This window comes from Dipteris shenzhenensis, chromosome 27 (assembly GCF_047967505.1).
Source record: "Dipteris shenzhenensis isolate YYH24624 ecotype China chromosome 27, Dip_SZ_1.0, whole genome shotgun sequence".
Taxonomy (NCBI): domain Eukaryota; kingdom Viridiplantae; phylum Streptophyta; class Polypodiopsida; order Gleicheniales; family Dipteridaceae; genus Dipteris; species Dipteris shenzhenensis.
The window spans coordinates 42,537,290-42,560,124 of record NC_141622.1 but is presented as its reverse complement, the minus strand read 5'-3'; the positions used below and the strand labels follow the sequence as shown (position 1 = coordinate 42,560,124).

General features: G+C 47.6%; 1 protein-coding gene across 3 annotated transcripts in view; it reads left to right on the top strand.

The window, feature by feature from the left end:
- Positions 1-22,466, top strand: part of LOC147884326 (uncharacterized) — a 122,356-nt gene extending 99,890 nt beyond the window's left edge. The window contains exons 8-10 of one of the 3 annotated variants that reach the window (XM_087399099.1): positions 3,003-3,081; positions 21,333-21,404; positions 21,570-22,466. In XM_087399099.1, the coding sequence (XP_087255225.1) occupies positions 3,003-3,081; positions 21,333-21,404; positions 21,570-21,629 (211 nt within the window). In that variant the 3' untranslated portion in view covers positions 21,630-22,466. The remainder of the gene's footprint in view (positions 1-3,002; positions 3,082-21,332; positions 21,405-21,569) is intronic. The other 2 variants (XM_087399101.1, XM_087399100.1) reach the window with 2 other exon arrangements.
- Positions 22,467-22,835: the final 369 nt, after the last annotated feature.

The following is a 22,835-nucleotide window of genomic DNA, read 5'->3' as shown; positions in this document are numbered from 1 at the left end:
CCAGAAAACAATTCCTTGATAATCATGAGCGTTGGCACATGTACTATCCACCTAGCCAAACCTCTAGGTTAGCATGAACGTCAGGTTTTTCATTTTCTCTTCCTACATGCATACAACAGACCCCACAGCTCCCTAGATGGTTCTACTCGCCACATGCCAACATTCTGAGGCGCATTCTTGGTACACCGTTTATCCATCTCTTGGAGTACAATTAATATACTTGTCCTTTGGCTTTTACACATATTTGGTGCATTCAAGCCCCTAGCCTTAGAACCACCTAGTTTGCACCATTTTGCCCTTACTAGGACCTTGACATTGATTCCTTTAACCACATACTTGAAGCACAATGAAATACAATACAAAAGCTGGTCCTATAAAGGAAAATGTCCATTGACCGTTCCGTGGTCATATTATCTCAGCTTGAGCATAATACTGGTTCTCCCTCAGGAGCCGTGGGAAGCGAAGCATCATTGGGAAACGAGGCACATGATGTGTTGTATCCATGTTGTCGACTGTGAAATCTTGGTACCAGGGGATGAAGTAAACAAGTTGTGGCTTGAGGAAAATGGGGCGTTGATCCACAAGGGCAAGGATGGTGTCGGGGGAACTCAGTTGGAGAAGAAAGAGTCCTTTCCGGTAGATGGTAGCCTCCTGGATGTGGTCACCCTCTAGTGCTAAACTTGCTTGGATTCAATCACGCACTTGACTTCTAGGAGTGAGTCCACTGCTCTGTCCTGAAGTGACTGGATTGCAATTTGCATCCTTCACTTGCTGCTTGTCTGGTGGAGAAAGTAGAACCTTAAGGCTTGGGGAGTTGAGGGTGCTGCCATGTCCAAACCGAGGGTTGCCACCCAGATTCGTTTTTCAGAAAGTACAAACACAAACACTGCACTACCAAAAAGGGAAGGGGTGGCGAAAAAAGGAAAAGAAGAGGCTAAAGAGGATCAAGGTCCTAAAAAAGGCTGGCTGGAAAAGGCCAGCACAGAATAAAGGGACTCACAGCATAGAAAAGAAGGCTTTGACCTTCAAAAGCAATGCCAAATGGACTGAAAAAGAACCACAGCCAGGCTGAGACAGCGGGGGGCTTCTCACAAACCAAAAGAACAGTTCGAAAAGATACCCAGGTAACCTCTCGAACTACCAGGGAACTCTTGGAGCAAGCTGCGAGCTGGAAGGAGCATCAGAACAGGGTTGCACAGACTGAACAAGCAGAAATGAGCTCCAGCAGCAGGCGCTGTCCGGGACCAAAATGCGAACCAGGGGTCAGCAAGAGGTCCAAGGAACGCTTGCGAGCGGCTGAGGCACCTCTAGGAGACTGCACGAGCTGAAGAAAGCCAAATGAGCTCTCCCAAAGGCACAAACAGTAGCTGATGGCTCACGCGACCTTCGAAATAGCTTCAAGAACAGGTGCGACCTGAGAAAACAGCTAGATGGGCTCTCCGAACGACTCGAACAGCGTGCTTTGTCTTAGGGGCTTGTGAGTTTGAGTGGATAAAATCATTTTGGCCTATTTTCGGGGGCCTATTCTGCAGTGGCTTATGCAAAGGGTTGTTAGCACTAAGGGTAGTGGTAAAGGAAACATTTTGACGTTTTGACTTGAGCTAAGGGTCATCCGTAAGGATTCCTGTTCTACTCCCAGATGGTTGTTTTTGATTGATACTGTGTGTGCAATACATGCCTTTGCTTTTCTGTTGCACGCTTTGCCCTTGTGTAGCCTCCCTTGATTCCCGTCAAATGTCTGTTGCAATAGATGCCTTTGCTTTTCTGTGCACACCCTTGTAGCCTCCCTTTATTCACATCAAGTGTCTTTTGGAAAGAGCAGTGCCAATGACGTAACTTCAAGCAAGGGTACTTTTAAGGAGCTTGTCTTCGGAAGAATCACACTTTCATGCTAGCAAGTGTGTTTTCTAAGCAACATTTTCCTAGAAATAAATGAAGATAGACTTAGGTCAGTCATTTAAATATCTTTGAGTGTCTAGGAATGTTTCTTGTGGTCTACGGCTATGTCTACTGGTTATGCTATAAAATGTGACAAGGTCTGATATGATGAAATATTTGAAGGCAGCTGGTGAGGCCAAAGCTATCATACGTATTGGTATGGAAAGCGATAGGTTGAAGCCTGAAATGTATATTTTCCAGTTTGTGCATCGTCAAAGCAGTGGATGAAATCAGTCATTTGGTGGTTGAGATTGATGCACATAGCTTGTCTGTTGTAGCATCAGTAATTACATAGGAGAAGTAATGACATTTGAATGCATGATTATTATTAGGCACAAAGATGGGACTACTACTCTATCAAGGCTTTAAAAAAAGCTCATTCATGTTTCCATGGGAAATGATAGATTAGATTCCAGGATTCCTGTTTCTCCTATCGTGTAAGCAGTGGAAAACAAATCTTTAGTGGTTGAGATTGATGCACATAGTCTGTCTGTGGTCACAACAATGATTATGTATGGGAAGTTGTGATATTCGAAAGCAGGACTTTTTGTAAGGTGCAGAAGATGGCATATGACAGTTTCAAGGCTCTAAATAGGTTCATCTATGTTTACATGGAACACTGTTGAGCTTATGCCACCATGTCTTCAACATCAAGTACCCTCGATAAGATTTTATGCCGTCTTTCCCATGAACAAAAGTTGATTCCACTTCATTAGACATCCTTTACCAAATATAGTTTTCTCATATTGTCTTTATAAAAACAGGGTCAGCTTGGTTTTGGGGTTGCTTTTTCTTCATAAACAATACATCGCATAATTTGCATGTTTGAACCTGACCTTATTTTTGGGATACAAACTTTAATGTGGTATTCTTTCCATTCATTTTTTCTTCTGTCTTTCCTTTTGCAATTCCTTTCCATGTACAGGTAAGGTCTAATAATTTGGTCTTGCAAGGTTTGACTTTAGTCAAAGAAAGTTAATGATCTGGCATACCATAAAATTTGAAGTTCTTTTGAAAATCTGCAAAGAAGCTAACTACGAGGTGCACTTGTTTGGTACACACAGACTAGAATTGAGAAGGGAGCGGGAGCAGAAGAAGGAGGCAGAGGTGGAGGCCTTGAAACGCTCGATGCAGAGTGGAATGGTATTGTCTTTGCACTACGATGTGCTACCTTTCATAGATCAATGAATGCTCTAAAAGTTTCTGCTGAATGGCTCTAAGTAGGGGTATGGTGTTATGTTGCTGTGCTGCAGCGTCTCCATGCAGTGGTCCAGTGCTTTGTAGTTTGAACAAGTTTGAAAATGAATTGCCAGTTTTATTCTAAATCATGCCATTTTTGAAGCTTTTGCGACATATGTATACCAAGAATGTCGAAATTCTGTAGAGAAATTGGGAAGCTGAGCTATCAATGGGGTCACAGCAAGGAAAGATTAGGCTCAAGCATGGGTCAAAAGAACCTTATGATGGCTTAATCCATGGACATTTAAACACTCCTTGTTTGTAAAATTAAGTGTTCATTTCGCTATGAGAGCTCAGCAACTGTACGAAGACCTTTGTATAAATGGATGCTCGAGTATGTGTGAGAGCATGTGTTTGTACTATGGTCTACACCCACTGTTGGGTGGTGGTGATGTCAGTGGGGATGTCATAGTAGCTAGTCCTTGCTATGCATGATGGAGTTTATGGTTTTCAATCTTATGAGTGACTATCATGAGATTGAAACTACACTTTAGAGGATGAGTTGGGAATGTTCCTGGAATCAGCTAGCTATATGTATTTAGTTATGACTGAGCTCAGCAAATGCAAACAATGTTTATCGGGGAGATGGGAGTTGTTGGTTCACATGCCACCAGCACCACATGTTTGGGTTGTACGTGTCTTGTCCTATACCATATTTCTTGTTGAATTAACTTAGCAAAGACTTTACATCTATTGAGAGAATGAAATAAAGTTTATTAAGAGTCTTCTAAAAACTGAAGGGTCTATGAGACTGAGAAAACCAGATACTATATGCTGAATGGGCGGAGCCTCTACGGGCATCTACATTCAAGACATGTACAACATAAACACAAAAATCACTAGTCCATGGAGAGCGTGGAAACTGTGGTGTGGCATCCATGCGGTGGTCCCTTGGATGCAGGTAGAAGAGTCAAGTCCATCGGAGACCTTGATGATGTGCGGGGCTGCAGCAGCATAAAGCTGCGGAAGCATATATTAACGTCCGCAGAAGGCCTCATGGGCCTATGGGACAAAGTTCAAAATACACCAAAAGGGAAAAGAACTCATACAAGCCACAAAGGGCTGGAGAAGGGCACACTAATACCCTTGCTGAGTACTATGCTGAAATAAAAAGCTCAGTTGCTCAAGAAAAATAAAAAACAAGTAAACATCATATGTTGTCTGAAGTAGGTTGAGAGTTGGAACTGGAACTCAGAATCCGAAACCTGCCACTATGGTGGTTCTTCTATGAGCGATGAAAATGTCTCGGATCTGCGTTTGTCGGGCTGTCACATGTTGTGGTGGCAGACGGGGACGTGGTCTCCTTGATCTCTGAACCCGTTGAGCTATGTTCAGAGTGACCCCTCATCTCGGATGGTCTCCTCTGGGGAAAGTTGTAATAGGTCGGACCTCAGTAGAGGGTGCTCTAGTCACTCTTTGTGTCGTGGGGGGCCTCTGCAACCCTCTCTCAGTAATCCAAATGGCCCGCATATCGGCTAGCTCGTCCTCCTCCACCCCACTGTGTCGTGGAGCTGACTCGTAAACATAGAAATCTGTGACTCGTAGTCGTGTCTAGTTAGCGTCTGTTTCCTGTGGTCTGATCACCTTCTGCTGCTCTCTGATCAGTCGTAGTAGGGTCTCCACATGTCGGCGCATCTCAAGCAAATAGAGCCCAATGCAGACCTAGTCATGGAAGTTGATCAATCGCGATAGTGGGACGAAGCTACTCCCATCTTGATAGAGACAATCGTATCGCCCTCGGATCTCATAGTAGGTTGGGCAGGCGCAGAGAAAGTGCCCCTCTATCTCAATCACTCCTAGTGTGCATAGCATGCTATACGTGCTACTCTTCCTGTCTCAATGCTCAGCTGATGGGATAAAACCCCCATCTGTCCAATAGCTATTCTAAGTGCATGTGAGACTCCTCTGTCCTTGAGATACTGGGGTCTGGTGATGAATCCCTTCTCCCAAGAGTCTCTGTCCTTGAGACACTGGGGTCAATCACTCTTAGTGTGCATAGCATGCTATACATGCTACTCTCCCTGTCTCAATGCTCAGCTGATGGGATGAAACCTGCATCTGTCCAATAGCTATTCTCAGTGCATGTGAGACTCCCCTGTCCTTGAGATACTGGGGTCTGGTGATGAATCCCTCCTCCCAAGAGCCTCTGTCCTTGAGATACTGGGGTCTGATGATGAATCCCTTTTCCCAAGAGCGTCAGAAAGTGGTTGTGATAGAACTGGGTCTTGGTGGGGAGCTCCCGATCTCCCCCCAAGTCCGAGACTTTTGGACCTTGCTAACCGTATGATACGGTTAATCTAATCTCGCGGGATTGACTCAGAGGGTGCATCATGCTGTACTGAAAGGGAGGGAGCTTGTCCATTTGAATCTCATGTCTGGCAAACCATGTGGATATACGTGCATACTATGTGTCCAACCCCGCTCTCAGCTAATCTTTTGGATGATCTAGGGCCAGCCTCGGTAGTCTCCATTGGGGCAGGTCCCAAACTCTATGAATGAATGTCATTGTCTGAAAGATGGCATCAATATGTAGTGGTGTCATGGCGAACTCTCATTGTACTATTTCATAAGGAACTGAGGGCTTACTCCGAATCATCCTAGATCCCATAGTCACCTGTAGCCGCTCAAATCTCCTCCACTCCGCTATCGGTAGATCTCAGCCGCAGAAGGATGCTGCATACATGGCAGTCAGTCGCATGGATCTTGAAAGTGTGCCTAGAAGCACTCTCTCTCCAATCGTGCCAGAGCCCCCTGCCCTTGTGTGAGTTGTGCATGGGTTACGTGTGTCATAGTGAAAAGGGGTGCTGTGAGGACTGCTCCCAAATATATGTAGGATTGCACTATCTCTACTGGCTCATCTCGATAGGTGAAATTGAGTCGACGAAGCACTGCGTGTGAGGTGTTGAAGACCATAACCTTGGTCTCCCAAGATCGACTGTCAGATCTCTCTGCAAAACACGTCTAGGGCCTCCAAATGTCTCTGCAGCCCCTCCGCTGAGGATGAGATAAGGACTATGTCATCCGTGTATGGCAATATTTGTATCATGAGATAGACTAGTGGTGATCCTTCATCTCCTAGGCGGTCTATGAAGGAAGTGATTGCATCAATGTAAAGCCCAAAAAGGGTTGGTGAGAAGGGGCAGCCCTGCGTCACTCTGATTGTACTCTCGGCCCAATCCAACCGGGGGCACGAACTATGCCTCTACTGACTCATATAGGTTCATCACTCCCCATATCAGTGTCTCTGGAATCTGCAGCTACTGTAGTCTCTTGAATATGCCGGATCGTGGGACAGTGTCAAAAGCCTTCCGAAAGAGTACAAAGCAAGACCTTCTGGTGTCTAGATCTCGTCTCCTCAATGATAGCCCTTATAGTGAAGATGTGATCTAAGGTAGAGGGAATCCTGCTTGTCCTAGTGCCCGTGTTGCCCCCGAGCCTCTGTGTGACTGCTGAGCTCCCTCTCTAAGACTGATTCATAAATCTTGGCCAAAGTATGGCCAATCATGAGGATACGGTAGTTCCCCGTCTCCATAGCGTCCTCGGCTTTGTGTATCGGCACAATAGTGGTGTTGCTCCAAGTAGGTGGGAAGCCGTCACACAGCCCGGTCCAGAGCTAGGACCTCTTGTCCATGTGCAAAGTGCTTAGTCTGTAGGCCCTCATGGTCTTGCGCTCTCTGATTGTGTAATCGCGACGAAGTGCAACCCTTACATTTTGTATAGTGAACATGTGACAGGTGGTGGGCTTGGGCATAGAGGGCACATCCGGTGGTGTCTGCATCTGGGCATTGTAGAGGGAACATGCATACGTGTGCCACACATCTAGGTCAGTGATGGGAATAGGTGACTTCCCTTCCAATAGAAATCCCCATCTAGTGGTCAAGTCTCCTCGGAAAGATCTGACAATCTCATCCATCCGATGTGCGAGGAAGGCCTGCCTCTTACAATGTGTCAATCGTCAGAAGATCTTATGTGCCTCAGGTGACCCAAAGCCCGCTCCTATGTGAGGTGGGCTCTTGCCTCTTTGTACTCATCGTCGAACCAAGGGTTTTGAGGCATCTTCCCCATCTTGGACCTGCATGGATCGGGTCGTGGGAAAGGATCTGGTAGCGGTGTCCTGTACCACTGAGACAAAGGTGTCGGAGGCGCTGGCGAGGTCTATATCATCTCCAAGTAGGACCGAGAGCTCCCTGTCTAGGTGAGTCACGTACACTGGGTCAAGGGCATGGTCAAAGCGGATCTGAATGCGTGCGGGGCCCTCTCCCTGTGGCTGGCATGGTGGCAGAGATGTGAAAGGCCAAGTATGAGTGGTCAGCTCCGAGTGGGGAGGGAGTTATTGCGAAGTCGTGTATGCGTGAGACAGTCAAGTGGGCCTAGTAGATAGTCCACTCCATGCGGGAAGCAAGTGTGGCCATCTATGAAGACTATTATAGATGATCAGGTCGTGGATAGCTCCCAGCTCAAGCAGATGTTGTCCATATCCTGTCACTTGTGGGGCATCTACAGAGTGCCTCAATATCCCGAGCTCAGTTGCATCTAGCTCTGGGACTATGTGTGGATCCCTGTCATCTATGAAGTCAAGCAGGCCCACCTATCTATTTCTTGTCTGTGCATTGAAAGCTTCCAACCAGTCCATACTTTGGTTTCCTTCCACGTTCTTGTCCTCTCCATCCGTAGACAGCCCTGTGGCCCATGGTGGACCTGATTTGCCGAGTATCTCCTTTCCCTCTCTCCTGCCCACATGGCAGCCCATGTGCTGCCCATGTGGGAGTCCCATGCCTAATCCTATCAAACTATGGTCCACGGTCCCGATGCACTTCTCATATGGGGGATCACAATTCCAACACCCCCTCTCATCGACCCACATTGACCAAATCCAATTCCGTCGATGAAGATGCTTGTGTAGCTCCCGTGTCGTAGCCTTGTGGAACACTCTGGTGTCATCGTAGTCTTTTCTTGGCTTTTCAACGAGTAGCTCTTGCTCTGCTAGGTCCGGTTCCGCTTTCGCACACCACTTTGGTACACAAGTCCATTTTTGGCAGCACTTGATGGTACCACCACCTTCAGGCACGAACTGGCCTCTGAACTCGAGCTCTCCAGGTACCAACATTCTCCAACTGTCCCCCTCAGGATGGGTGAACAGCCTGAAGTCCTCTAGGCACAAGCTCTCAGGGTTTCAACCCGTCCTCTATCTGGCTAGGTCTGCAAGCAAACACCTTACCTGAAACATCATATCCCCAACACAAATCCAGATTACCTGGACTATCAAGCTCCAACTGTGGTTTTGTGTTGCTGTCCACCTCAAGTCATAGCCTCCGTTTGACCCGAAGTCCTCAGGTCTTGTCGAATAATCCCCCTTTGCTTCAGTAACACCAGCCAAGCACCCGGATGACTCCAGGCACTCGTCATTGTCCATCACCTTGACAAAGGATCCTGACTCCTCTTCGGACCAATCCTCAATGTCTGACATCCTGATAGTAAGACTGTGGTCCATGTACATAATCTCAACAACGCTCAGAGTTGCCACCAAGAAAACTTCCTCTGTGACCACCAGCTGAGCTGATTCCTTTGATTCTAAGTTGGCACCGTTCTTCTTATGATCATACTTTTTCTTTTTGCAATCTTTCACAAAATGTCTTGGCTCATCGCAGTAGAAGCAGCACTTCTTCTCTTTCTTTCTCTTCTTCTTGTTGTCTTCATCTGAAGAGTCTGCTCCGTCATTAGATTCAGAGCTGTATGGCATGAGGATAGATGAAGAGGATTCTGTACAAGAGTACATCACCAAGATGAAGGTGGTGCAGGATCAGCTGGCCGCAGTTGGTTGAATGACGAGCTCGATCAAGATGGCAAGGTTGTTGTTGGGAATGCTCCCCCAGAGCTATGGTAGTTTTCTGACTACTATGATTGCAGGGCAGAGGACGGCGCCGGTGACTTTCGAGGAGCTGATGCCATTGCTGCTACAACAAGAAGCTCAGGAAAAAAAGTACTACGGTACGAATAAGGATGACAAAACCCTAATAGCTCAGCAGGACAAGAGCAAAGGCAAGGGCAAGGGTAATCCTGGCAAAGGCAAGCCCAAAAGGTCCAAGATTCTTGCCTCATTGTCGAGCTCATAGATATCCCTCAATGTTGTCAAGGCCTTGAAAAAGGAGTTGGCCATTTGTATGTGCGGAAGCACCATATCCGCCGTAGTATCACAATGATAGCCAAGGCTTTTGCATCCTGGATTTGCCATGACCTCGCTAAGATAGGATCTGCTGGCCTTGTCATAAGTTGTTGTGGTTGGGGTAGTCACGGTGGCTTGAGGCATCAGCTTTTTCCTCGTCGCAATCCCCCACGCCTCCCTCAATACCAAGTGGCTCCAAACCTTTGTTTTCTACAATGGGTAATTGGTCCCGTCGAGCTTGCTTGTCTCACCAAAATTTGGGATCTGGTAATTATTGGCCATGATAATGAACTCAAAGAGGAAAAGGGTTTAGAGTGTTGTACACCTGTCTGAACCTGAGCCTCCCACCTGGTGCAATCCTTCAGAAGCCTTCCTGAACCTGAGCCTCCCACATGGGTACAATCCTTCAGAAGCCTTCCTGAACCTGAGCCTCCCACTTGGGTACAATCCTTCAGAAGCTTGCCTGAACCTGAGCCTCGTACCTAGGTACAATCCTTTAGATATCGAAGCTAATTTTTCTGAGCAATGAATCAAAGTCGTCCTTCAGCAAGGTCCTTGCCTTCAAGCTCCACTTCCCGAGAACTTCCATCAGGGCTCTGATACCATGTTAGAAAATGAAATTCCCTACAGAGGGTATCCCATAGTGGATGACGGATAGATGGGCCCATGAATTACATGCGGAAGTGTTTCACTGTAGAATAAAGCTTCATCAATATGTGTGTACTTAACAACCATTCATGTGTGTGCAGGCCAGCAAATAGACTGTGCATCAGAGACAAATATAGAAGCAACACTTATATATTCCCTTCTGTCCACAAACTGGACACAATACAATACCAAAATGTTCCCCTACTAAATGTGTGGCACCTCTAGATCCATTGAGCAAATGTAGACTCTTTGTTCAAAGGATCTCTTCCACCTGACTGTCTGGATATCAGCCTAGGTGGGCTGCCACTCTAGCTCAGTCTGCAGCTTCTTTTGGGTCACCCTCTCCTTCTGAATGAAGGCCCAAGGTTGGTCCCTGTGCTGGTCCTGTCAGCTGTCCTGAGGGAACTGCTCCAAGTGATGATGAATGGGGCTGCACATGCCCCCTTATGTAGGGCTTCACGCCCCTGCCATGCTGGCCGACTTAGTCTGTCCCTGTAGCCCACTTGATCAGGCCCTCCAGCCGACTCAAACAGGCCTCTAACCTGAGCCTATAAAGCCCCCTTTTGAGGCAGACTTCCAGCCGTTTGGCTGGCCCTGCCTGGCCACGTGGCAGGCTAGCACTAGCCCAGACAGGCCTGCCCATATCCAGCCTCCTTTTCAAGCCCATAGCTCCTCCATAGCTTGCTGCACCTCCTCCATTTCTGTTCAGCCCTGTTCCAAGTCCTGGAAAGCTTCCAGCCAGTCCATACTTGAGTTTCCCTGCACATTCTTGTCCTCTCCATCCATGGAGCCTTGTGGCACTCCTGCACCACTTCTGCCCACTAGGTGGACCTGATCTGCCAGGTATATACTTTCTCTCTCTACTGCCCATATGTCAGCCCATGTGGCAGCCCTATGCCTAATCCTATCAACCTATGGTCCACCCACTCGTCATATGGGGTCTCACAAGTGGGGAGGTGACCAATCCTATTCCAACACCATCCCCTCCCTTTGATGCTCTGCCAATGGCTTGGTTGGTGCATCAGCCTTCCGCACTCTCCAAGCTGCCTCACAAGTCAGGTTGACACCCATCTTTGTGAACAATGCTTTGGCATCTACCTTAGGGGGGTCGCCTACTGCGAGTCCTCTAACGAGGACATCCAGGGCCTTGTTCTTCTTTCTCTTATCCTCTTCCAAGGCATCAAATATGAACTCCTGCCCGAGAGAGAGAGAGAGAGAGATGATATGATATGATTATATTAAAGTCCGCGTGAGACCCTTTAGGATCTATGGGGCTGTCGATCACTATTAACTAATAGTGATCCCTTACATCCAATGAAGAGAAAAATCTTACAGCTTTGTCATGTAGTGAGTACTTGTTGGGCTATCTTGTGAGCTAGACCCAGTACCTTGTTGCGATATTCTAAAATCTCTTTTAAGTAGCTTCCTAGCTTTTTGGCTGGTTGCTCTAGCAGATTCTTTAGGTCTCTGCTTTCCCCGTAGCCTTCTCTGATGTGTGCGTATGCTCTACATCTGAGGAGTACATGCTGCTTATTTTCTACTTCTCGTGGGGCAGATTTTCCTCTCTGGGGATCCTGGGTCTTGCCCATCTACCCCTCTCTACCTCGAGATCATGTGAACTAGTTCTGATTTTGTAAATCATGTGTCTTTTAAATGTTGATATGTCTTCCCCAAGGTATTTCTGCATTCCATAACTGTCCATTGAGTTAATTTCTTGTTTATAAAACCTCATTTTTGTCCCTGGGTTCTGCCATAGTTTTTGTACCATTTTCTGCATCACAATCTCTCTTATTTCACATGCATCTTCTGGTATATCAGCGTTAGTTATACCCCATGATTCCATCCACTTCGTCCCCTCTCTGTGCCAACCCGTGAGTTGTGTAGCTTCCATTGCTTTGTATGGTATCCTGCTGTCATTCATCTTCTCAACGTTGTTGAGGTAGGCCATGAATTGACACAATGCTTCCCCTTCTAGAGGTATCATACGTGTTTCAGCCAGCAGGAGTAGGGTAGGGTGTCTATGCCTTAACCCCTTACTCCCCTATTAGGAAGCGTTTATGTAAAGTTTTTATTCTTTCCCAGTGAATCCTAGATAGCCCAGGTGCCCAAGCGGGGCATTCGTAAAGAATTACTGTCTAGCACAGGCATGCTGTACAGACACTCTCATTTCCCAATTCCACAAATGCACCTTCGTGCATTTATTTTGGAAGCTATATAGAGCTTTTAAACCTCCCAAAATTCTCCTTTCCATGCATGCATTCCATTTGTAGTTGTCGGTGAAATCCGGCCCTAAATATTTATATGAGTTGACTATTTCCAGGGGCTCCCCTCCAAATGTGACATCCACCTATTTGTTATGTGTCCTGATGACCATCACCTTTGACTTGTCTATATTAACCTACATTCGTGAGTGTTTGCAAAACTCTCTCAGTGAATCCTGATGTGCTTGTAGGCTCTCCTTGTTCTTTGCAAAGAATACCGCATCATCTGCATATATAAGCAATAACAAAGCGTATCCTACAATTTGCACACCTTCTTTGCTATGTATTCTCATCCACTCTTCCAATTCATCGATAAAAAGACCGAATAGTGTCGGTGATAGGAGACAGCCTTGTTTAACCCCTATGTCAGTCCTTATTACAACTTTCCTCTTGGAGCATGATCCATCTTCTAGCGGCTGTGCTAACTCAGCTAGAACCTTCTCATAGAGTTGGTAGGTGGCTTCTCTGAGTTCTTGAGGGACTTGAAGCTTCTCCAATCTTTTCCATAGCCTCTTTCGCGGTACCTTGTCGAAGGTTTTCTTGAAATCTATGAAACAGCAGTTACCTCTTTCCTACCTTTGACTACTTCATTTGCAGACTGTATGGCAACCTAACGATCAACCATAGAGTGCTTAGGGTGAAGCCCTTCCTGGTGGGATGGCACCCTTACTCCTTCCTCCTTCGACCATTTGCTGATTTTCTGCTCAAGGATAGTGCCATATAACTTTGCCATTAGGCTGCTTACCATGATTGTTGCCATCTTGCTATCCCTCCCCTTATGGATTGGTACAATTTTGCTAGCTTTTTCAGACCAGTTCCCATGTCTTCTTCCGTTATGACTCCGTCTGCTGCTTTGACGGTATAGTTGTGGCTGATCTTCTCTTCCCCTTCTCTTGCATGGAGGCTTTTGACAAATCGTATCATGTCTTCCCATTGTGCTTTCCTCTCTTGGGGCTTGTTGCCATGTAGTTTCTGAATAAACTTTATGGGATCTCGTTTCAGCTCCTCAAAACTCTCCAGCTGTTTACTCTTGAGATATATCCTCTTCTTGTGTCTTACTATCTGTCTATATGTTCGAGCTTTGTCCTCCTTCTCTGTTGTATTTGCTGTTCTCTAGGCTCTATTTGCATCCTTGCATCCTGGTCGTACCAATGATTACATGGCATCCCTGGACTTCTCCGCTTGCTTTTAGAGAAGCATTTTTGTGCTATTGACAGTAACATATCTATTATTTATTTGCTCATCTCTTGACATGTTGAGGGCATTGGCCTTTGTGCCATCGCCGCCTCAATCTATTTTTCATAAATATGCACTTTTTTGTACTCCATTCTTAGCTTGGGATGTGTAATTATTTTCTTTTTTTCCCCCACAGCATTGCTTGTTCCCTTAGTGCCTATAGACATTGCTCTGTGGTCCGACTCGAGAGACTCATCCTCAATCTTGATGTACTCAATCGTGTGCTTTGCATGTGAGTTTGTGACATAATCAACTACACTTGAACCTTGATTTGTTTTGCAGTGTATTTTCCTGTATTTGAAAATTTGTTGTACCATTACATATTTGTAGCCCAAAGCATCCACACAATGTGAGGAGTTGCCTTCCCATATGAGTGATTTTCCCAGCATCATTTGATGTCCTTTTGTAATGTGGCACTGAAAAATCCGTACACTTCTTGAGATACGTGTTGGAGCTGTGGAAGTTGAATCGCCAATTAGATAGAGTGCTCGAAGAGAAGGGTAAGGAGTAAAACACAGCACTAGGGCCCAAAAATAAGGGCTGGATCCCCCCAAAGGTCTTTATTTAATAGAATAATCCTTGTACAACTGGCTCTTGAAAGAGCATAGAACTGAGTACGATTTGGAATACATCTGGGAGGCCAGAGGCCTTTCTTTTATAGACTAGGCTTAGCAAAAGCTAGGGCTTGCTTTCTAAAAGCTACTTTTTCATAAAAGCTAAGCTTTTAGGCTTTTCTTCCTAAATTGGAGGCTTTAGGTGCCTTTTTAGTCTTGTGGGCCCTCTTTTAAAGAGGTGCCCGCTTGTCCTTGCCTAAGAGCCTTTTGGGACCTGCTGTTTGTGATTTTCTCCCCAATCTTGGGTCCTTTTTGCACTCTCTTGGGTTCTACACATTGCACAAACAAATTCCAACACTTTAACCCATTAGAGGTTAGCGAAATGCATGCATTCCTAGTTCTTGGACTATTTCTAGTTCCTTGTGGGCGTCTCCACAGTTCTCCTTTTACCAATGCAGGGAAAAAGTAAAACAATAAAACTTATTCCTGGTTAACCAACTTCACCATTCTTTGACTTGGTCCGCTAGTCCAAGTACTTTGTTGCGGTGTTCGAAGACTTGTTTCAAGTAGCTTCTTAGCTTTTTGGTTTCGTTTCTCCAACATATTTTTCAGGTTGCTTTTTCTGTCCCCATAGCTCTGTTGGATGTGTGCATAGGCTCGGCATCTTAGGAGTACATGCTGCTCATTTTCTACCCGCAAGTACCTCTCTTGTGGGGCAAATTTTGTAGACTTGCCAACCTGCCTTTCTCCACCTCTGGATCATGTGAGCTGGTTCTCATTTTGCAGATTAGATGTCTTTTGAACATTAATATGTCTTCCCCAAGGTATTTTTGCATCCCATTTCCATCGGATCATCGAGAGAGAAGTAGAAGTAGAAATTATTATCGTCCACGGGGGGCCGAAAACGACCCATGGGACCCGAACGGTGTACAAGAAAAGTCTCCTCCGGTGTGGAGGGGTCAAGAATTTTCAAGTTCTTGACGGTACAAAAAGAGAGAGAGAGAGAGAGAGAGAGAGAGAGAAAGAAAGAAAGAAAGAAAGTTTATTAAAGTCTTCGGGAGACCGTGAAGGTCTATGAGACTAAAGATAACTGATACAATGAGCATAACGGTGGCGGTCTCAAAATGGGCCAGCCAACCGTTTCTACAAAAAAGAGGTTATGAACGACGGTGTGTCTAGTCCTGATACAAAAAATATGTGTCCACCTCCAGATGATACAAAAAAGAAGGGGGGGGTACCAAAAATGGGGCAGAGGGGGGAGATACAGTATATATGTGCAGGTGGTGATTGTCAGAGACCAATCATAGAGGGGCCGTCAAATGGGAGGCCGGAAAAACCCTGCGATAGATGATTGGCCTTTGACGTCATGCGGCCTAGTCGAGCTCGGTCGTCGGGGGCGGCGGGTGGCCCTGTGGATGAGGGCAACGGTAACCCCGATGGGGCGGGCAGAGAGCAGAGACGAGATGTCATGGACCCGGATGTGTGAGTCTGTCCGCTGGCGCAGCTGTCGTGGCTCTGGCTCTCGCTCACGTCCGCGTCGTCGGCTAGACTGAGGAGAGGTATCCTGTGACTGGAAGAAATCAGTGATAGGCCGCTGGGTGTCCTCATGCTGTGTGTGCTGCTCGTGTCGCCGTGCTCGGAGAGAGGTATCTCGGTGGCGAGTCATCTCATGTAAGAAATCGGCTAGGCATCGCTGATCCGGGAACTGCAGCATGTGTGGGAGGGGGCCGAATCCGTCGCAGAAGAGGCAGTGGTACCGGCCTCGAATGGCATAATAGATAGGACATCTGAAAGCAAAGTGCTCCTCCGACTCGATCTCCTGCAAGTCGCAAAGTGGGCAAAGGCGGCCCTCTCGTGGGATACCCTCTGCGCGTCCGCTCTCGATCCGTAATCGGTGTGACGAGACCCTAAATTGACCGAGGGAGATCCGGAGCGCATGTGGTAGATGAAGCTGTGTGTAACCCGGAGGTGTGATGAAGCCCTCCTGTGAGATCTGGAGGTAGTGTCGGCGGTAGAAGTCAAGCTTCACAGGAAGCTCGGAGTGAAGAAACCATGTCCACCAGGTGTGGAGCTGGAGCAGATCCGCTCGAATGAGCCGGTAGACCTCCTGGTCAGTGGGGGAGAGGGGAGATGGTGGAGCGTCGAGGCTGTACTGAAAAGGAGGCAACCGGTCTAAGTCGAGGACCAGTCGGGTGAACCAACTGGAAAGACGACTATACCAGCATCGCTGGTCCCCATCAACGGATAAGGCCATAGAGGAGGATAGGGCTAGCCAAGGTAGGCGGTGGCGACCGTCGGCGGAGGAGCTGAAATCCCTGACTCTGTGGAGATAGGTGATAGCCTGAAAAGCCTTATCAAGCTGTAGGGGTGAGGCGCCGAACTCTGCTAGAATGATCTGGTGTGGTACCGATGGTTTGCTACGGATCATCCGCGCAAACATCAGTATCTGTAGGCGCTCGACTCGAGCCCACTCTGTGTCTGAAAGGTCGACTCCCCACCACGGGCTATCGTACATGCCTGCTGGGCGAACCAAAGAGTCAAAAAGGAGAGACTTGGTCCGCGGGTCCTGGAAGTGGGAGTGGTAGCACTGTCGCTCCAACCTGGCAAGAGCGGCGTATCCCCGGCTGATCCTGGCTTGCATGGCCGGGCGCATCGTGAAGATCGGGCCTGAGAAGACAACGCCCAAGTATGTGTAAGAGTCAACTATCTCAACAGGGTCGCGGGCGAAGAGGAACTGCTCTCGGTGCATAGCGGGTCTGGAAGTGTTGAAGATCATCACCTTGGTTTTCCCAAGGTTGACCTTCAAGTCATGTGTATCACAGAAGACCTGAAGTCCATCCAGGTGTCGCTGAAGACCAGTAGCAGAAGAGGATAGTAGTACTACATCGTCTGCGTATAGGAGAATCTGGATGACAGCCTCCACAAGAGAGCAGCCTGCACCTCCGAGTGTCCTGATGGTGGTCTCGAGCTCATCGATGTAGAGGCCAAATAGAGTCGGTGACAAGGGACATCCTTGTTTGACTCCGATAGTGCTCGTGATCTCTGGGGTCCAGCTGGTGCCAATCCTGACCTGCCCCGTCACCCGCTCATAGAGAGCTACTACTGCCCAGATAATCACCGAGTCGTAGCCTAACTCGTGCAGGCGTCTGACGAGTCGGGCGCGGGGAACGGTGTCGAATGCCTTGCGAAAATCCACAAAGCAACAATATACTCTCTGTCTCTTGTGTCTGGCCTCCTCAATGATCCCTCTAAGTGTAAAAATGTGATCGTAAGTCGAGTGATCCGCCCTGAAGCCGGCCTGTCCGGATGCCCTGAGCCCCTGTACCTCTGCGCGAGCACTGACCTCGCCATCTAACACTGATGCATAGATCTTGGACATAACATGTCCAATCATGATGGTCCTGTAATTCCCTGGATCCATGGGATCTCCTGCTTTGTGGATGGGTGTGATAGTGTTCAGGGTCCAGGCTCTGGGGAACCCGTGGCAGACAGCTTCATTGAACAGCGTTGCCAGGATGGGGGCTAGAGTTTTGATGCCATAGGCAACAAACTTTGTGCATAGGCCCTCATGAACCTTAGCTCGGCCGTTGTGAAGCTTATGCGCTGAGTGGGTGACTCCCTGGGTTGTGAAGAGGATACAAGAAGTGGGGCGGGGGGTGGCTGAGAGGTCGGGAGGAGGCTGATCATGGATATCATAGAGTGTACGTGCGTAGGAGTGCCAGAGGGAAGTGTCTGTGAGGGGGGAGGGGGATTGGCATTCTAGGAATTTCCTCCAGAAATCCTTGGAGTTGCTACTAAACAGAATGTTCAGTAGCGTATCCTCATTTTGGCGCAAGAAGGCTAGCTTCTTGCGACGGACTAGTCGACGATAATCCCTGGTCTGACCATACAAACCTATGGACTAGAGAGAGAGAGAGAGAGAGAGAGAGAGAGAGAGAGAGAGAGAGAGATTTGGGGTCCATAGGTTTGTATGGTCAGACCTAGTAGCTGTTAGCAGGTGCTCCTCAAGCTGCATGCAACCTATAGAGTGCAAGAGGATGATGATGCTTGGTTGCTTCAAAGTGCTTCTTGCTACATAGAAATGCAGAAGTCCTTATTGATTGTGCACAATCTCATTGCTCAATGAATAGGATTGGGAATTCAATTTCGGTTCACATGAGAAAATAGATCTCCCTTGTAGTGAAGGTGCAAGAACGGATGTGAGTGCAATTAGAAAGGATGAGATTGGCTCTAATACCATATTAAAAGAGACAGAAAAAAAAACAGTAAAGGTTGAAAGCTGAAAGTCTGCTACGCAGCAAGCGACCAAAAGTTGAGAATGCAAAGAGACTATGGATCATCTAGCAAACCCTAACCTAACCCTAAAAAGGTGATGATGTGGCACTCACTGCAATAGATCTGTACCACCTATGACCATAAGCACATGCCCTACAATAGACCTCTGCTGCTCTACCCAATCTGCATCACCTGCGCGCCCTACCTCTTCCTATTTTTTGCGGAGGCCATGACTCACTTCCTACGAGGCTGTACCACTGGTCTTCAAGGGATGCGCCTCCCTATTTGGGATGATGCAGAACTTCTGGATTCCGAGTATGCAGACGACACGGCCCTGTATGTGTAGGATGATATCGAGTCAGTGGAGCGAGTGAGTCTGTCTTTAGAGGTTTTTTGCTTAGCCGTTGAGGCGAAAATCAACTGGCATAAGTCAGTTGGTTTTCTTACGGATCCGGGGGCCAGTTCATAGTGGGGTATTATCCTGGGGTTTCGCTGGATCCCTAGAGGACAGACGACACGTTACTTGGGATTCCAGGTAGGGCTGGATATCACGCCGGCTCAGCAGTTCCTACCGGTCCTAGTTTCCATACGACGGAAGCTAGCCTTCTGCAGCACGGCTCAGCTCGGCTATCTCTAGCAGGCAGGGCCCTTGTGGTCAATCAAGTTCTTCTAGCCACCGCTTGGTACGTGGCTTCTTGCTGGTGCTTCTCGAGATCGTGCGTAGCCCAGCTGAGGAGACTGGTGCGGAACTTTCTGTGCTCTGGCTCAGATGGTTCCGGCACCACCAGAGCCCGGGTCGCCTGGCAGACGGTCATTCTCCCCCAGACAGAGGGCGGTCTTGGCATCATAGATCCATAACTGCAGAGTCAGGCATTACTTGGCAAGTTAGTCATCCGCGGTCTGATCCCAGGAGGGCAGACGTGGAAGCTCTTGCTTCAGCATGGTCTCAGCGCGTGCATCCCCCAGAGAGGGTGCGATTGGCAGCCGTCTATCCGGTGGATTTTCACTTCAGCCCTGCTGACTCAGCCCAGTTCCCCCTTCCTCCGCGGCCTCGTCTCGGTCTGGAGGAAGTTGCGGCACAGCCTCTCTCAGGTCCCCCCCAGCTGCCGAGAGGAGGTAGACAGATAGCCCCTGATCTGGAGCAGCTAGGTGACAAATGATACAGGTCGCCATCTTGGAGAGAGATCCCATATCCCATGGGCGGTCTGGGCGCGTGGGCCTGCCCGCTCGCTTCGGGTTTGGAGGGATGTCTATAGCCAGTTGGGCCCAGGCGAGCTGGCAGCAGCAGTAGGTACGGCACGTGGGATCCAGGCTCGGCGAGCGGAGATCGATGCTGCCATTCTTGCAGGTTGGAGGATTCCAGTGATTACCAGACAGCTCTTCCCAGGAGATGAGAGGTGGCTAGGGCAGTTCACACCCCGCGGCATTCCTTTGGTGGTTGCAGGCCTTTTCTCGGACTCCTTGATCCACTTCTTCTCCGTCACCGATGGTAGCCGTCTCCAGAGCAGAGAGGTCGTGATCGACCCCCAGCTTCCCTGGCAGCGCCTTCGCATCATAGGGCTGCAAGGGAAAGCGTGGCATATAGACCCCCTGATTGTTCAGGACCAGGACTGGAGACTCTGGATTTGGGAGGGTCGCTCCTTGATAAAGGTGGAGTGGGACCCAGGGAAGTGGCACTGGCCACCACTGGAGACCTCAGAGAACCCTACCCCCTTCTTCTCATACAATGCACGTACCGGTAGGCGTGCTCTTGGGGCTCTCCAGCGCAGGCTACCCACCCAGGCACATAGTTGGTATGCCCAAGGGATATCTCTGGTTTTTCTTCGTACATTTTGGAAGACTCTTTGGGCAAGTTGGCGGCCGAGGAAGATCTCTTATTTTCTTTGGATGGTGGTCCACAAGGGGCTACCAGTTGGGAGATGGCTGAGGCAGATGGGGCAGGAGGGGCACTGCCAGATGTGTTTTCAGGAGGAGTTGTCCCTGAAGCACTGCCTTTGGAGCTGCTCGCATGCTCAGACAGTGTGGAAGGGAGTCATGGGGATCTTAGCGAGGGCTGGCACCCGAGCTAGGATCGGTCACTTGGGGAGCCGTTTGCTGGTGCAGCACCGAGATGGGACATCACTTGGCTTATGAGTTCTCCCGGCAGGATCCAGTTTTCTTCATCACGCAGGCCACCTGGGCATACATGGACAGCTTCCCTTGGCATCTGACAGAGACAGATGCAGGAGCGATGACTCGGCACCCAGTTTGGAAGATCATAAGGAGTATTGTAGGCTGGCATATCTGGACTTCCATATGTGCGCAGACCCTAGGAGATCAGGTTTCCTATGCTACCTAGACCCTAGCGGACATCTGGAGCACGATCATTCACACGCTCAAGGGTCAGTGGGATCAGATTCAGGGGGAGACCCGGGCAGGGAAGGAGAAGCGACGGCGCTTCCTTCGCGACTGGGACCATCAAGAGCTGTTCTTCCAGCACTCTGCTCAGAGTCTTCAGTGGCATTACTCCCCCCCACCGTGGTTGTTTGTCCACACTTAGATGATTATGCCCTGAGAGGCTTGTAATTATTTTGTTACCACGGGCTGTATCCGTTCTGTGATTACAGCCCGCTGGCCTTTAGGCCTTCTTGTACTCTCGTTTTCAAGCAATATAACTAGCACTACTTTTTGCGCAAAAAAAAAAAAAAAAAAAGTGGTTGTGACTTAAGGCACACACTTTCGGATGTCTTACATGAACTTTTCAATTGTGAAATAGGCAAAACGCCAATGTGGATACAATAGCGTATTTTTCTTACGTAACATATAGTCCTGCTCAAGTTGTGAATGGAACATTTCAGAATGCTGAAGTTTGTCTGAATTTGTATCCTGATGTCTACAGCAGCAGTGAAAATCTGGTCACGTCTTGCTTTTATCGCAAAGCTAATTTGCAGAACTAGTGTCTTTGTTTGTCCATAAGTTGGGGTGGAACACTGAGCAAAAACAATGATTGTAAGTATGTTACATCCTTGGCTGTTTCAGGCACAGGCCATGAGAGAGCAGGCACAACTTCGGGAAGAAATGCAATATCAATACCGTCTTGGCAATTTCGAGGTCTTCACATTGCTCTATATTGTGATTTACAGACAATTTAGATGTTCTACTTTGATATGTTAACGGTTGTGGATGTTAGGTTCATTTTAGGTCTGTCTGCTTTGAACTCTTGTATTATTGCAGTGCAAATTAAAGCTTGCAGTGACCATCTTTGATGCGTTGTAGGCTGCTGCTGCTATCCAAAGGCGACTGGATCCCGATGCTCCTGGAGCCTCTATGAAATGACAATACTTGATGGACCTAACCTCAAAATTCTTGGAACCACATCATAATTGTTTATGAACTAGTAATGAAAGCATTAAATTTCTCTGTATCCTAAGCACAATGGACACCTGAATTTTTTAACGAGAAAAGTATTTAGTTTTCTGCATTCTTGCGAGTTTCTTCACAAGTTCAGAAATCTCATCGCAAGGCTGTCTCTACTACATCAGAAGGTGCACAGCCTAAGTATATCGTTCAGTGTGTTTCCCACACGTTTTGATTATAGAAAGTGCTTTTATCACAGTGAAGGTTTGATCATACAAGTGCATTATGTATGAAGGTGTTCAATGGGATTGTAGACTGGTGTCTTGGCCAATCTTGTTGGTATTGGCTATGCTTTTTGCTAGTTCTTAAAAAACAGTTTGAGCTGACCTTTACAATTCAGACGGAATCCTTATCATCATCAAACATCTGATGAAGGCTGCAAGGGATCATTGAGAGTGTGGTCAAGTGGTATTTTCTTTTCCTGTTTGTCACTCAAAGCTGCACTCTCTCTGTGTACACGGGCTTAAGTGACAGCACCCAGAGGACAAGAGTCTTGTAAAGGAAAAAGTAGTTGGTAATGTTTTGTTGATCTATTATGTCTCTCCTGAGAGCAGCCAGTGTTCACTCACTTTGAATAATTTCTTATAGTGATAGCTTAGATGAGTAACTTGGAATTGTAAGTTACGTCAGTTACTAGGAAAATACAGTGCATTGTCAAAGGCAGGTGCATCCAACTGACAGGCTCCGCATGGTATGAAATCAGGAGCTTAAAAAGAGGCCACAGCCTTTTAGTGAGAGGGGGTTAAGTATTCATGATTGTTGTTCCTTCCTAAAGCGGTCTTAGAACTTCGTAATATACAAAGTTTGAGTGGATCCAATGGACTTCAAAACTCACTATTTCTGGATCTTAAAACAGGTTGATTGGCTGTCACCACCTTAAACCATGCTCTTGCTCATGTTTGTGTCGCTTTTTGTGAAGCTTCTGATTTGTGGCTTAACTTTTAGTCTCGTCCTGCTATCCGATATCTTAAATGCATCAGATTTGCAAGGTTCTAGCTGCTGCATGTATCAGGTGTACAAACTCTTGTATCTGCGCAACTTTTTTTTGAAATCTGTTGTCTTTTCTTCCTGTTTCTACGGTCTTCTACGGCAATTCCAGATGGTTGGTATCAGAGCTTAAGAAGA